Below are 16632 nucleotides of genomic sequence, written 5' to 3'. Positions count from 1 at the left end.
AATCGAGCTTAAACGTGCGGAAGTCGTTTCACGGGAGACGACGCTTGATATACTCGCGTGGTTATACGATTTGAAACACGTAGTGTGCTCCAAACTCCCCTAAAGATCAAGAATTCGATCCAGGAAAGAAGTAAAACGAACACTCGTGCTCTGTTTTGTTTGTAGTGATTACAGGGCCAGGTTGCATACTCTCAATCGCGTCTATTCAAGTGACCCAGACGTTATACTTTTGCGGCAAGCCACCACGCACGTTACATTGTTTTGGTGTACAGCTTGTTGCCTGCAGCACCAATAATATGGCTTCGGCGTTGGAAGGCTATATCAATCGTATCCTTTATAACGATTATTTGCCTAGTTTATAAGCTAAAGCGTGTGCAAGGCTACATTGTGCACCTAACCTATTGGCAGAAGAGAGTCCTTTCCACAGAAATTTCCATCGTGTTTATTCACTCACAAGTTGCCACAATCAATATCACACAGTAAGTGAGGCTACCCACAATCCTCCATGATCTGTACACACGGAGATCACTCACTGAACTGAAGCAAATTTCTTCTGTACACAGAACAACTCGGTCCATATTTCAAAATTCTGGCAACATAGTTCTGATCATCATAATTTTCTGATTTCTCACTGTGAATAATGAGAAGATCAACCCTTTTTCCGTGGAGGAGATAGCAATTTTGTAATTTTGTCGACATAGATTTTTGACAGTGTTATGTAGGTCATTTCCCCACACTCATCATGACCTGAGTTCAATTAGTCTAGAACATTCTCAAGGTCACTGCCCTTGATGACCTCACAACCTTGAATTCAATTAGTCATGTTTGGAATGTTCTGGAAAGTTGATTAGTTGTGTAAGGGAGATAATTTTAGAACAGTAATTAGCATGTCAATAAAAGTTCTAGATTGTTCTTATATGCCTTTATAAAAGGGACGTGCACAGCTTCCAGTCAGACTTTTGGGATCGTGTCTCTTGTGTGTTACTTAAACTCCAGCAGTAGTCATTCTCAAGACTTTTCAAGACCTTCACTGTCAACGCTGGATTTATACTGTGGACTTTGTGCAGCTGCAAGCCTGCAAGGACTGTTCATTCATTCAACTGACTGTTACAACTCTGAGACTGGAGCTTTGCCGTCCCAGCTGAGATAAGTAGTCTGTACACTTTTAAAGCTTGTACTCTATCCCTGACTTAGCAATTAGTTTTTTTTCGTAATAAATTTTGTTTAAACGTTAACTGCTGAGTTCACCCTTTGTTCGTTATCTCTGCACGTAACAAATTGGGGGCTCGTCCGGGAGACGAATATTTTGAGCCGTTTGACAACATTTTGACAGCCTTTCAAAACTACTGTATACTGTGAACTCAGCGAAATTCAATCATGGCGGAATTCAAGCCAGACGAATTTATGGATGACCTTGATCAGGACACATTTAATTCCCTCAGAAAAGACAACCTCATAGCACTGGCAAATTTCCTTAAAGTAGATGTCAAAAGATCTATGCGCAAGCGAGAAATTCAGTTCAAGATTGCAAAACATTTAGTTAATTCTGGCCATTTTGAGGAGTCTGCCTTAAAAGATTATGAGCCTGAGTCTTCCTTCGAACTCAAAAAATTAGAATTAGAAATACAGGCAGATTTGGAGCTTAAGAAATTGGAATTAGAAAAGGAAAAATTGCAAATGGAAGAAAGGGAAAGGCAGGAAAAATTACAAATGAAAGACAAAGAATTACAAATGAAAGACAAAGAATTACAAATGGAAGAAAGACAGAGAGAAAAGGAGAGAGAATTGGAAGAACATCGACTACAGTTAGAAATGAGACGTTTAGAGCTTGGACAATCAGGAAAATTCTTCCCTTCAGACAAGTTTGACATCACTAAGCATTTCAGGTTAGTTCCCCCTTTCCAAGAAAAGGATGTTGATAAATATTTCCTTCATTTTGAGAAAATTGCTCAGAGTCTGAATTGGCCTAAGGAGTCCTGGTCTATGCTTTTGCAGAGTGCTTTGGTGGGTAAAGCCAGAGAAATTTACATTCAGTTGTCAGTAGACCAGGCTTCGAATTATGATTCTGTGAAGGAATTAATTCTCAAGGGCTATTAGTTGGTGCCTGAAGCTTACCGTCAGAAATTAGGGATTGTGAGAAGGTGCAGGATCAAACTTATGTTGAATTTGCTCGAACAAAAGAACAACTGTTTGATCGTTGGTGTTCTTCGGAAAAGGTCAGTCAGAATTATGACAAATTACGACAGCTTGTTTTGATTGAAGAATTTAAGAGGTGCATTCGGAGTGACATCAAGACGTTTATCAATGAACAAAAGGCAGATACATTGGAGGTTGCTGCACGTTTGGCCGATGATTATTCATTGACCCACAAATCTTCATTTCTCAGCAAACCATCCCAGTCCTTTTCATACAGAAACAATGCAGGTAAATTTAACTCCTCCTTTTCATCCAAGAATTTTTCAAAGGACAGTAGAAAATCAAATGACAACAGTTCACAGAGTTCAAGTAACACTCCCACATCATCAGATCCCAAGTCTCAATCTCCTTCTGACAAACAGTTTGGTACACTTTCTTGTAATTATTGTAAGAAAGACGGCCATTTAATGTCAGAGTGTTTCAAATTGAAAAGAAAACGTGAAGGTCAAAGTGGTCAAAGTGGATCTAAGCCAACCGGCTTTATTTCTTCATCAACTCAATTAGAGTCTAATAATGTGTGCAACACATTTTCTGAGGTTAAACCCCTCTCATCCCCAATTAATGAGGTCAAGGTCAATTCTTCTCAAGATAGCATTATGGGTATTTTCGAGCCATTTATTCATAATGGTTTTATATCACTTTCTAGTGATTTCTCTTCCGCTACCCCTGTCAAAATTTTAAGAGATACCGGGGCTTCCCAGTCTCTTTTGTTGGCAGATACCCTGCCGTTTTCTGAAAAGTCATTTTCAGGTTCTAAAGTTCTTATTAAGGGGGTAGATTGTAATGACTACATTCCTGTTCCTCTCCATAATGTCTATTTGTCTTCGGACTTTGTTTCTGGACCTGTGGCTTTAGGTATTAGGCCTTTTTTGCCTTTTGAAGGGATTCACCTTCTTCTTGGAAACGACCTTGCTGGGGACAAGGTCATCTACATAATCCACTTGTGACTGATAATCCTAGTTTAGATCAGGATCCAGAGCCAATTGAACAAGAGATACCCGATTTATTTCCTTCATGTGCCATTACTCGAGCCATGTCAAAGAAAACTTCCGAGAATCAAAATACTCTCAAAAATAATGTCACAGATGTTGACTTAAATGACACCTTTCTCAGTCAGGTGTTTGACACGGATCATTCCGTTATCCCTCGTGGATTTGAAACTTCCAGTAAAACTTCTGCTGACCAAAGTCAGACATTTTCTAGATCAAATCTCATTGCAGAACAACACAAAGACCCAGATATTTTGTCTTTGTTTGACAGGGTAGATGATGAAGGTAAAACTTCAGATAGCTCTGTTTCCTATTATACAAAATCTGGTATTCTCATGCGTAAATGGAGACCTCCAGATGTCTTGGTTGATGACGATTGGGCTATAAAACATCAAATTGTTGTTCCAAAGCCCTATCGTGCTGAAATATTGCGCCTAGCCCATGAAACCCCCTGGGCTGGTCATTTGGGAGTAAGGAAAACTTATCACAAAATTCTCAGTCACTTTATTGGCCTAATCTCAGGCAGGATGTAGCACATTTCTGTAAAACCTGTCACACATGTCAAATGGTAGGAAAGCCAAATCAGACCATTCCAAAGGCCCCTTTACAGCCAATTCCTGCATTTCAAGAACCATTTAGTAGGATACTAATAGACTGTGTTGGGCCCCTACCAAAAACAAGATCAGGAAATGAGTACATGCTGACAATTATGTGTACATCAACTCGGTTCCCAGAAGCCATACCACTGAGAAATATAAAGACAAAGACTATAGTGAGAGCTTTAGTCAAATTTTTCACTTTATTCGGCCTCCCTAAATGTGTCCAGTCCGATCAAGGCTCCAACTTTATGTCTGGTATTTTTCAACAAGTAATGGATCAGCTAGGCATTAAACAGTATAGGTCATCCGCCTATCATCCAGAAAGTCAGGGTGCTCTTGAGCGATTTCATCAAACTTTGAAAAACATGATTAGGACTTACTGTTTGACACAGAGAAACAGTGGGATGAAGGAATTCATTTTTTGCTCTTTGCTGTTAGAGAGTCAATTCAGGAGTCTCTTGGTTTTAGCCCATTTGAGCTTGTATTTGGACATACAGTCCGTGGCCCACTTAAGCTCGTTAAAGAGAATTCCTATCAGACGATGATGATTGTCTGAATATTTTGCAATATGTGTCAGATTTTCGTACAAAACTCTCTAAAGCATGTGAATTAGCCAGAGAAAATCTTGAGTCATCTCAGCAGTCAATGAAAACCAAATACGATAAAAACACCTCAAAACGGAAGTTTGAACCAGGTCAAAAAGTTCTTGTTCTACTTCCAATTCCTGGCAAACCACTCCATGCTCGTTACTTTGGGCCATATCTAATCGATAAGAAATTGAGTGATTTAAATTACATCATAATAACACCTGACAGGCGAAAACAAAAGCAGCTATGTCACATAAATATGCTTAAGCCATATTTGGATAGGGATAATCCTACTATAACTCAGCCTGTCAGTACCGTCAGTTCTGGCCATTATGAAGATAGTGATACTGTTATGTAGGTCATTTACCCCACACTCATCATGACCTGAGTTCAATTAGTCTAGAACATTCTCAAGGTCACTGCCCTTGATGACCTCACAACCTTGAATTCAATTAGTCATGTTTGGAATGTTCTGGAAAGTTGATTAGTTGTGTAAGGGAGATAATTTTAGAACAGTAATTAGCATGTCAATAAAAGTTCTAGATTGTTCTTATATGCCTTTATAAAAGGGACGTGCACAGCTTCCAGTCAGACTTTTGGGATCGTGTCTCTTGTGTGTTACTAAACTCCAGCAGTAGTCATTCTCAAGACTTTTCAAGACCTTCACTGCCAACGCTGGATTTATACTGTGGACTTTGTGCAGCTTCAAGCCTGCAAGCCAAAGGACTGTTCATTCATCCAACTGACTGTTACAACTCTGAGACTGGAGCTTTGCCGTCCCAGCTGAGATAAGTAATCTGTACACTTTTAAAGCTTGTACTCTATCCCTGACTTAGTTTTATTTTGTAATAAATTTGTTTAAACGTTAACTGCTGAGTTCACCCTTTTGTTCGTTTTCTCTGCACGTAACAAATTGGGGGCTCGTCCGGGAGACGAATATTTTGAGCCGTTTGACAACATTTTGCCAGCCTTTTCAAAACTACTGTACACTGTGAACTCAGCCAAATCCAATCATGGCGGAATTTAAACCAGACGAATTTATGGATGACCTTGATCAGGACACATTTAATTCCCTCAGAAAAGACAACCTCATAGCACTGGCCAATTTCCTTAAAGTAGATGTCAAAAGATCTATGCGCAAGCGAGAAATACAGTTCAAGATTGCAAAACATTTAGTTAATTCTGGCCATTTTGAGGAGTCTGCCTTAAAAGATTATGAGCCTGAGTCTTCCTTCGAACTCAAAAAATTGGAATTAGAAATACAGGCAGATTTCGAGCTAAAAAAATTGGCATTAGAAAAAGAAAAAGAATTACAAATGAAAGAAAAGAATTACAAATGGAAAAGGAGAGACAGGCATTAGAAAAAGAAAAAATACAAATGCAGTTAGAAATGGAAGAAAGACAGAAAGAGAGGGAATTGGAAATGAAAGAAAAAGAATTGCAAATGGAAGAAAGACAAAGGGAGAAAGAAAGAGAGGAAAAAGAAAAGGAAAGAGAATTAGCAGAACACCGACTGCAGTTAGAAATAAAACGTTTAGAGCTTGGACAGTCAGGAAAATTCTTCCCTTCAGACAAGTTTGACATCACTAAGCATTTCAGGTTAGTTCCCCCTTTCCAAGAAAAGGATGTTGACAAATATTTCCTCCATTTTGAGAAAATTGCTCAGAGTCTGAATTGGCCTAAGGAGTCCTGGTCTATGCTTTTGCAGAGTGCTTTGGTGGGTAAAGCCAGAGAAATTTACATTCAGTTGTCAGTAGAGCAGGCTTCAAATTATGATTCTGTGAAGGAATTAATTCTCAAGGGTTATGAGTTGGTGCCTGAAGCTTACCGTCAGAAATTTAGGGATTGTGAGAAGGTGAAGGATCAAACTTATGTTGAATTTGCTCGAACAAAAGAAACAACTGTTTGACCGTTGGTGCTCTTCTGAAAAGGTCAGTCAGAATTATGACAAATTACGACAGCTCGTTTGATTGAGGAATTTAAAAGGTGCATCCGGAGTGACATCAAAACATTTATCAATGAACAAAAGGCAGATACATTGGAGGTTGCTGCACGTTGGCCGATGATTATTCATTGACCCACAAATCTTCATTTCTCAGCAAACCATCCCAGTCCTTTCCATACAGAAACAATGCAGGTAAATTTAACTCCTCCTTTTCATCCAAGAATTTCTCAAAGGACAGTAGGAAATCAAATGACAACAGTTCACAGAGTTCAAGTACACTTCCACATCATCAGATCCCAAGTCTCAATCTCCTTCTGACAAACAGTTCGGTACACTTTCTTGTAATTATTGTAAGAAAGACGGCCATTTAATGTCAGAGTGTTTCAAATTGAAAAGAAAACGTGAAGGTCAAAGTGGTCAAAGTGGATCTAAGCCCACCGGCTTTATTTCTTCATCAACTCAATTAGAGTCTAATAATGTGTGAACACATTTTCTGAGGTTAAACCCCTCTTATCCCCAATTAATGAGGTCAAGGTCAATTCTTCTCAAGATAGCATTATGGGTATTTTCGAGCCATTTATTCATAATGGTTTTATATCACTTTCTAGTGATTTGTCTTCCGCTACCCCTGTCAAAATTTTAAGAGATACCGGGGCTTCCCAGTCTCTTTTGTTGGCAGATACCCTGCCATTTTCTGAAAAGTCATTTTCAGGTTCTAAAGTTCTTTTTAAGGGGGTAGATTGTAATGACTACATTCCCGTTCCTCTCCATAATGTCTATTTGTCTTCGGACTTTGTTTCTTGACCTGTGACTTTAGGTATTAGGCCCTTTTTGCCTTTCGAAGGGATTCACCTTCTTCTTGGAAACGACCTTGCTGGGACAAGGTCATCACTAATCCACTTGTGACTGATAATCCTAGTTTAGATCAGGATCCAGAGCCAATTGAACAAGAGATACCCGATTTATTTCCCTCATGTGCCATTACTCGAGCCATGTCAAAGAAAACTTCCGAGAATCAAAATACTCTCAAAAATAATGTCACAGATGTTGACTTAAATGACACCTTTCTCAGTCAGGTGTTTGACACGGATCATTCCGTTATCCCTCGTGGATTTGAAACTTCCAGTAAAACTTCTGCTGACCAAAGTCAGACATTTTCTAGATCAAATCTCATTGCAGAACAACACAAAGACCAGATATTTTGTCTTGTTTGACAGGGTAGATGATGAAGGTAAAATTCAGATAGCTCTGTTTCCTATTATACAAAATCTGGTATTCTCATGCGTAAATGGAGACCTCCAGATGTTTTGGTTGATGACGATTGGGCTATAAAACATCAAATTGTGATTCCAAAGCCCTATCGTGCTGAAATATTGCGCCTGGCCCATGAAACGCCCTGGGCTGGTCACTTAGGAGTCAGGAAAACTTATCATAAAATTCTCAGTCACTTTTGTTGGCCTAATCTCAGGCAGGATGTAGCACATTTCTGTAAAACTTGTCACACATGTCAAATGGTAGGAAAGCCAAATCAGACCATTCCAAAGGCCCTTTACAGCCAATTCCTGCGTTTCAAGAACCATTTAGTAGGATACTAATAGACTGTGTTGGGCCCCTACCAAAAACAAGATCAGGAAATGAGTACATGTTGACAATTATGTGTACATCAACTCGGTTCCCAGAAGCCATACCACTGAGAAACATAAAGACAAAGACTATAGTGAGAGCTTTAGTCAAATTTTTCACACTTTATTTGGCCTCCCTAAATGTGTCCAGTCGATCAAGGCTCAACTTTATGTCTGGAATTTTCAACAAGTAATGGATCAGCTAGGCATTAAACAGTATAGGTCATCCGCCTATCATCCAGAAAGTCAGGGTGCTCTTGAACGATTTCATCAAACTTTGAAAAACATGATTAGGACCTACTGTTTTGACACAGAGAAGCAGTGGGATGAAGGAATTCATTTTCTGCTCTTTGCTGTTAGAGAGTCAATTCAGGAGTCTCTTGGTTTTAGCCCATTTGAGCTTGTATTTGGACATACAGTCCGTGGCCACTTAAGCTCGTTAAAGAGAAATTCCTATCAGACGATGATGATTGTCTGAATATTTTGCAATATGTGTCAGATTTTCGTACAAAACTCTCTAAAGCATGTGAATTAGCCAGAGAAAATCTTGAGTCATCTCAGCAGTCAATGAAAACCAAATATGATAAAAGCACCTCAAAACGGAAGTTTGAACCAGGTCAAAAGGTTCTTGTTTCTACTTCCAATTCCTGGCAAACCACTCCATGCTCGTTACTTTGGGCCATACCTAATTGATAAGAAATTGAGTGATTTAAATTACATCATAATAACACCTGACAGGCGTAAACAAAAACAGCTATGTCACATAAATATGCTTAAGCCATATTTGGATAGGGATAATCCTACTATAACTCAGCCTGTCAGTGCAGTCAGTTCAAACCATTATGAAGATAGTGATACTGAAACTGACTTGAGTGAAAATACTCTAAACTCAAAGCTGGGCTCGGTCAAGCTTCAGAACTCAGAAATCCTGGAGAAGCTGGAGTCTACAAAGTTGGCACACCTCCAGCCAGAACAACAACAACAGGTGAAAGAACTGCTCCACGAATATAAACACCTGTTTCAAGATGTTCCAACGAGGACAAACGTCATCTATCACGACGTTGATGTTGGGGACAGTAAGCCTGTAAAAACAACATCCATACAGACTGAATCCAACAAAAGCAAAATATCTCCAGGAAGAAGTCAAATACCTGCTGGACAATGACTTTATTGAACCCAGTAAAAGTAACTGGAGTTCGCCGTGCATACTTGTTCCCAAATCAGATCACAGTTATCGTATGTGCACGGACTTTAGGAAGGTCAACACTTTAACAAAGACAGACACTTTCCCAATCCCGAGGATTGATGACTGCATCGACCGAGTGGGAAAAGCCAAGTATGTGACGAAATTTGACCTACTGAAGGGATTTTGGCAAGTCCCTCTGACGGATCGTGCTCGTGAAATATCCGCCTTTGTTACACCAGACGGATTGTTCCAGTACAAGGTGATGCCATTCGGAATGAAGAACTCTCCGGCAACGTTCCAACGGATGATCAACGACGTCATATCCGGGCTAGACGGGTGTGCAGCCTACGTTGACGACGTCGTCCTGTATAGTGACACCTGGGAGGAACACATCAAGCTCATGCGGAAGTTCTTTGAGAGACTGAGCAAAGCAATGTTGACTGTCAACCTTGCCAATCTGAGTTTGGTTGGGCTAGGGTAACTTACCTCGGACATACTGTAGGACAGGGTGAGGTAAAACCTGTTGATGCCAAAATCAGTGCCATTTCAAGTTTTCCCATACCAAACTGCAAACGACAACTGATGCGCTTTCTCGGTATGGCTGGTTACTACAGAAAATTCTGTCCAAATTTCTCCACAATTACTGAGCCTTTGACTAACTTACTTAAAAAGAAAGTAAAGTTTGTTTGGTCAGAGCAATGCCAACAGGCATTTGATACACTTAAAGCCATACTGCAAAGTGCCCCAGTGTTGTCTGCACCAGATTTCACTTTGCCATTCAAATTAGCTGTGGATGCTAGTGATACGGCTGCTGGTGCTGTTTATTGCAAGAGGATAGTCATGGTATAGATCATCCTGTTTGCTATTTTTCACGCAAATTTAACAAATCTCAGAGAAACTACTCTACAATTGAAAAAGAGTGTTTATCTTTGATATTAGCTTTACAGCATTTTGAAGTTTATGTTACTTCTTCAAATCAGCCAATAGTGGTTCATATTGATCACAACCCTCTTGTTTTTCTGCAGAAATTTAAAGGCAAAAATCAGAGATTGCTAGATGGAGTTTAATGTTACAGGAGTTTAATCTTGACATTAGACATATCAAAGGCAGAGACAATTTAATTGCAGACTGTCTCTCTCGTATTTAGAGTTTATTGTTGTTCACTTTCAAGAAATTTTATTGTTGTTCACTTTCAAGAAACTTTACTTTAGAGTAAAACAAAATTTGAGTACTTAAATCCTTTTCAAGATTACATTTGTAAAAGAAAGATTTTTCTTTGAAAAATTTTCTTTTTTTGAAGAGGGGGTGTGTTATGTAGGTCATTTCCCCCACACTCATCATGACCTGAGTTCAATTAGTCTAGAACATCTCAAGGTCACTGCCCTTGATGACCTCACAACCTTGAATTCAATTAGTCATGTTTGGAATGTTCTGGAAAGTTGATTAGTTGTGTAAGGGAGATAATTTTAGAACAGTAATTAGCATGTCAATAAAAGTTCTAGATTGTTCTTATATGCCTTTATAAAAGGGACGTGCACAGCTTCCAGTCAGACTTTTGGGATCGTGTCTCTTGTGTGTTACTAAACTCCAGCAGTAGTCATTCTCAAGACTTTTCAAGACCTTCACTGCCAACGCTGGATTTATACTGTGGACTTTGTGCAGCTTCAAGCCTGCAAGCCAAAGGACTGTTCATTCATCCAACTGACTGTTACAACTCTGAGACTGGAGCTTTGCCGTCCCAGCTGAGATAAGTAATCTGTACACTTTTAAAGCTTGTACTCTATCCCTGACTTAGTTTTATTTTTGTAATAAATTTTGTTTAAACGTTAACTGCTGAGTTCACCCTTTTGTTCGTTTCTCTGCACGTAACAATACTGAAACTGACTTGAGTGAAAATACTCTAAACTCAAAGCTGGGCTCGGTCAAGCTTCAGAACTCAGAAATCCTGGAGAAGCGGAGTCTACAAAGTTGGCACACCTCCAGCCAGAACAACAACAACAGGTGAAAGAACTGCTCCACGAATATAAACACCTGTTTCAAGATGTTCCAACGAGGACAAACGTCATCTATCACGACGTGATGTTGGGGACAGTAAGCCTGTAAAACAACATCCATACAGACTGAATCCAACAAAAGCAAATATCTCCAGGAAGAAGTCAAATACCTGCTGGACAATGACTTTATTGAACCCAGTAAAAGTAAGTGGAGTTCGCCGTGCATACTTGTTCCCAAACCAGATCACAGTTATCGTATGTGCACGGACTTTAGGAAGGTCAACACTTTAACAAAGACAGACACTTTCCCAATCCCGAGGATTGATGACTGCATCGACCGAGTGGGAAAAGCCAAGTATGTGACGAAATTTGACCTACTGAAGGGATTTTGGCAAGTCCCTCTGACAGATCGTGCTCGTGAAATATCCGCCTTTGTTACGCCAGACGGATTGTTCCAGTACAAGGTGATGCCATTTGGAATGAAGAACTCTCCGGCAACGTTCCAACGGATGATCAACGACGTCATATCCGGGCTAGACGGGTGTGCAGCTTACGTTGACGACGTCATTCTGTATAGTGACACCTGGGAGGAACACATCAAGCTCATGCGGAAGTTCTTTGAGAGACTGAGTAAAGCAATGTTGACTGTCAACCTTGCCAAATCTGAGTTTGTATGGGCAAGGGTAACTTACCTCGGACATACTGTAGGACAGGGTGAGGTAAAACCTGTTGATGCCAAAATCAGTGCCATTTCAAGTTTTCCCATACCAAACTGCAAACGACAACTGATGCGCTTTCTCGGTATGGCTGGTTACTACAGAAAATTCTGTCCAAATTTCTCCACAATTACTGAGCCTTTGACTAACTTACTTAAAAAGAAAGTACAGTTTGTTTGGTCAGAGCAATGCCAACAGGCATTTGATACACTTAAAGCCATACTGCAAAGTGCCCCAGTATTGTCTGCACCAGATTTCACTTTGCCATTCAAATTAGCTGTAGATGCTAGTGATACGGCTGCTGGTGCTGTTTTATTGCAAGAGGATAGTCATGGTGTAGATCATCCTGTTTGCTATTTTCACGCAAATTTAACAAATCCCAGAGAAACTACTCTACAATTGAAAAAGAGTGTTTATCTTTGATATTAGCTTTACAGCATTTTGAAGTTTATGTTACTTCTTCAAATCAGCCAATAGTGGTTTATATTGATCACAACCCTCTTGTTTTTCTGCAGAAATTTAAAGGCAAAAATCAGAGATTGCTAAGATGGAGTTTAATGTTACAGGAGTTAATCTTGATATTAGACATATCAAAGGCAGAGACAATTTAATTGCAGACTGTCTCTCTCGTATTTAGAACTTATTGTTGTTCACACTTTTAAGATTACATTTGTAAAAGAAAGATTTTCATTGAAAAATTTTCTTTTTTGAAGAGGGGGTGTGTTATGTAGGTCATTTCCCCCACACTCATCATGACCTGAGTTCAATTAGTCTAGAACATTCTCAAGGTCACTGCCCTTGATGACCTCACAACCTTGAATTCAATTAGTCATGTTTGGAATGTTCTGGAAAGTTGATTAGTTGTGTAAGGGAGATAATTTTAGAACAGTAATTAGCATGTCAATAAAAGTTCTAGATTGTTCTTATATGCCTTTATAAAAGGGACGTGCACAGCTTCCAGTCAGACTTTTGGGATCGTGTCTCTTGTGTGTTACTATAAACTCCAGCAGTAGTCATTCTCAAGACTTTTCAAGACCTTCACTGTCAACGCTGGATTTATACTGTGGACTTTGTGCAGCTGCAAGCCTGCAAGGACTGTTCATTCATTCAACTGACTGTTACAACTCTGAGACTGGAGCTTTGCCGTCCCAGCTGAGATAAGTAGTCTGTACACTTTTAAAGCTTGTACTCTATCCCTGACTTAGCAATTAGTTTTTTTTCGTAATAATTTTGTTTAAACGTTAACTGCTGAGTTCACCCTTTTGTTCGTTATCTCTGCACGTAACAACAGCCATACACAATATTTTCAAGAGAACTAAGGGAATAAGTTGCGTCTGTGTTGGCAAAAGAAAGGGTATTGATTTTTTTAATGTTTGTAACAAAGGAAATTTGCATGTCTGACAGGTGGTATGATGAGACCGTCGTAGTTGCTGATAACTTTATTTGACAAGTGTGCAATTTTAGCACCTCCAAACATTCAACTTCTCATTCAATTTACTCTTGAATTTTAAACACAATCAATAATTTTGGAACATAGTCTTAACAAATAATCCTGAACTTAAATTGTAAGTTACAAATCGTTAAGAAACTGATAAAATTGAAAAAGCCTTAAGCAAAAAATGTCTGAGTGAACAAAACAAGGGAATTGTGGGTAGCCTCACTTACTGTGTATCACCATCCATGGAGGTAAAGAAGAGAGTCTCCGCTTCTCTCTCAATGTTGTCACAAATAGTTGAAATTCTGTGGTGAAGTATATGCTGCTTGAAAATTTTCAGTGATGGGTTTCAAGTAGTTTGTCGTTTTTCTTCCTTGATGAACAGAACATATATTGATTTTTTCATATTGAAAATGTTACTTCTGTCGTTGTGGTTATTAGATTACTCTAGAGAATGTATGCATTTAAAATATCAACAATGTGGTGTTGTTAAACCTTTGTAGCTTGCAGGCAAAAAAACACATGTTCAATGAAAGCATTGAAAAATTTGGCTTTCCATTTTAATTGTTTTCTACCTTGACCAGTCTGCTGGCAGACACTGTATCTGTTGTCACAAACGATGGGCGCATGATCGTTGGAACCTTGAAAGGGTTTGACCAGACCATCAACCTGATCCTTGATGAGAGCCATGAAAGAGTATTCAGTTCTACACAGGGAGTGGAACAAGTTGTGTTAGGCTTGTATATCATCAGAGGAGACAACATGTAAGTTCACTGTGTTCAGAAGGCTGACCCTGACAAGTGTGTTAGTGTTCACGTTTAAATTTACTGTTACATGCAACTTTCATCTCACAATGTATACTGTTAGCACGATCTGTAGGTTTGTGTTTGTAAGTGGCTTAGGTAAAACGACACATGCTCTGATGTGAGATTTATCTGTTATTGGCTTTAACCACAGTCCCTCCACGGTCCTTCGTGGAGGGACCGTGGTTTAACCCTTTGAGTGCCAAAGTCATTTTTTTTTTCACTTTTGTAAAATATGATGCAAACATTTTTTTCAGATTTTCCCCAAAATTTTGATAAAAAACTGTAGCCTATAAAAATTATGTGCCTTTGGTCCAAAATTATCAAAACAATTAAAGAAAAATTCATAAATATTGGTAAAATGTTGCACTAAAATTTAGGTAGGAAAAATTACAGCACTCAGAGGGATAAGTATATACTATATTCACTATATGCATCTTCAAAGAGATTTTCTAAGTGCCATCATTTAATTCATTGATATACCAGTTGGGTTTCTGATTGAACAGCCAGTAATTTCATCAAAGAGATCTGTATCATTCTAAAAAATACACGTTTCCGTTATCTATAATTCCTTGTAAACTATGGAATGTTCCTTTCTTGGTCTTTTTTTTCTCCTTACAGAGCTGTTGTTGGTGAAATTGATGATGAAACTGATAATTCATTGGACCTTTCAAACATCAAAGCAGAACCTCTCAACCCTGTTGTACACTAGCTGCAGTCATATCTGAATCTTCCAACCTGGCCCTTGCCACTCTTGGACTTTTATTATTATATAAAATTGCAGGATTTTATTCACCCCAACCTTGTGTATGCAAGCATATTGTTGGTGTATATTCTGACAGTGAACATCGACTAGTTGAAGTATTCCTTTACAAGTGGAAACAACAAGTCAGGGATAGTTGTTCATGCCTTTGCTGCCTTTGTTTCCCCTTCCTAAATCCTATAATAGCAAGATGGTAGTGTAGCTAAGCCAGCAAGCAACACTTCTGCAGCACTGAATAGAATGAATGAATTGATTTCAAGATTCACAGACTCAAATTCATGGTTTGTTTTTACTCAGTTAATATTGATGAAATGTGTAAGTATATGCCCCAGTGTACACACATCTGAGATCCAATATTATCTGAAGAATTTTCCATGCTGTCATGGGGTATCATTAAAAAATAAAAATTTACCATAAAAATATACGTGCATAATTCCCTGAAGAAGTTTGTAACTTTACAAGGGGCATATAATGAACCTTTTGATTGATTTTTCTCTCTTCGTATCTAACATTTTTTTTTCATTTTCTGTAGGTACCTAGAGGTACAACTAACAACAAAACCATTGGTTGGTGTAAAATTATGATCACTGACTACTTCTAACAATTATCTTGATTTGTCAGAGTATGTAGTTCATGTAATTATTTTCTAATCAACACCAAATACAAAACTGCTTGTAAATGTTCTGATGACATTGACTGAAAGAGGGTAGGATTTCTAATACACTTTCTGTACTATTTTCTCCTTGTGCCAGCTGATTTCATCATCCAGGCTCGTGTTTACCTTTGGGCTGCATGTTGTCTCAACATGAAGCTGTTTCTTGGACTACATTTGGTATTATGAATCATAGATTTTCATGATCAGTGTCAGTACACTTGCTACAAAATCCGTTGTTTGTCCGTTTAGAACTCAGTATTGTTGAATCACTCTAAACAATTCCTTTTATACTGCCATGATTTGACAAAACTGCTTGTTCACTTTATTGTAATTTCTCCAAGGAAAGATGGCGTGTAGACTTAATACATGCAGAGTGAGCATTCAAAGGGAAATTAGATTGTAGGAGGCATGGTAATATTTTGATGAAGTTTAAACTTTTGTATCAAAGAATGCATCATATCATTAATAGCGTATCAGCCAACTTGCTGATTTTGCAATCAAAGTACATTTCCAAGGTGGTGAATTTTAATTTTCAAGCGTGTACAAAGAAACATGTCCATTTTGTGTTAGATAATATTAAAGGTGATTTTTACCTCAAACAGCAAAGTGCAGAATGACTAAGAAATGATGTTCAATAAAATTTGAATAGTTTTAGTACAGGGATAAGGTATCTTGACCCCCAAAAATTTTTGCAGTACAGAAATATTTATTTTCATTACAGTGTATGTTGTCAAGGAGAGAAGCCCTGATCAATATCAAGAATGTTTTAAGGGGTAGCATTAAGGCAAAACAGTTACCCTCCTCCCCAGACTTTTATCACACAGGTATTTCCCAACCACCAGTTTGGGCTCTTGGGTTAGGTTTAGGGTCCGGGTGAGTGTTATAAGGGTATAGACCCACAGGTTAACTGTCCCAGAACCCAGTTGTTATGCTTCAAACTTTGATGATGTCACTCACGAAGTCAACATTCTTTTTCTCATTGCTACAATTTGTCACTGTACAAATGTCATAAAAGAATTTATCTTATGTTGTTTTTACCCATCTAGTAGTTTTGTAAGACTGCCACCTAATTTTTTGAAGTGGCAGCATGTGTGTGATATATTAATACTGAGAAAAAATAAAGTTTTCATTTTTTTGTACAA

General features: G+C 38.5%; 1 protein-coding gene across 1 annotated transcript; it reads left to right on the top strand.

The window, feature by feature from the left end:
- Positions 1-10: 10 nt before the first annotated feature.
- Positions 11-16632, top strand: LOC139135961 (U6 snRNA-associated Sm-like protein LSm8). The gene is made up of 3 exons (XM_070703751.1): positions 11-327; positions 13865-14033; positions 14694-16632. The coding sequence occupies exons 1-3, from the start codon at positions 297-299 to the stop codon at positions 14782-14784; spliced, it is 291 nt and encodes a 96-aa protein (XP_070559852.1). The 5' UTR covers positions 11-296; the 3' UTR covers positions 14785-16632.

This window comes from Ptychodera flava, chromosome 6 (genome assembly GCF_041260155.1).
Source record: "Ptychodera flava strain L36383 chromosome 6, AS_Pfla_20210202, whole genome shotgun sequence".
In the NCBI taxonomy this organism is placed as follows: Eukaryota; Metazoa; Hemichordata; class Enteropneusta; family Ptychoderidae; genus Ptychodera; species Ptychodera flava.
The sequence above is the reverse complement of the archived record's forward strand: the minus strand, read 5'-3'. Positions and strand labels throughout refer to the sequence as shown.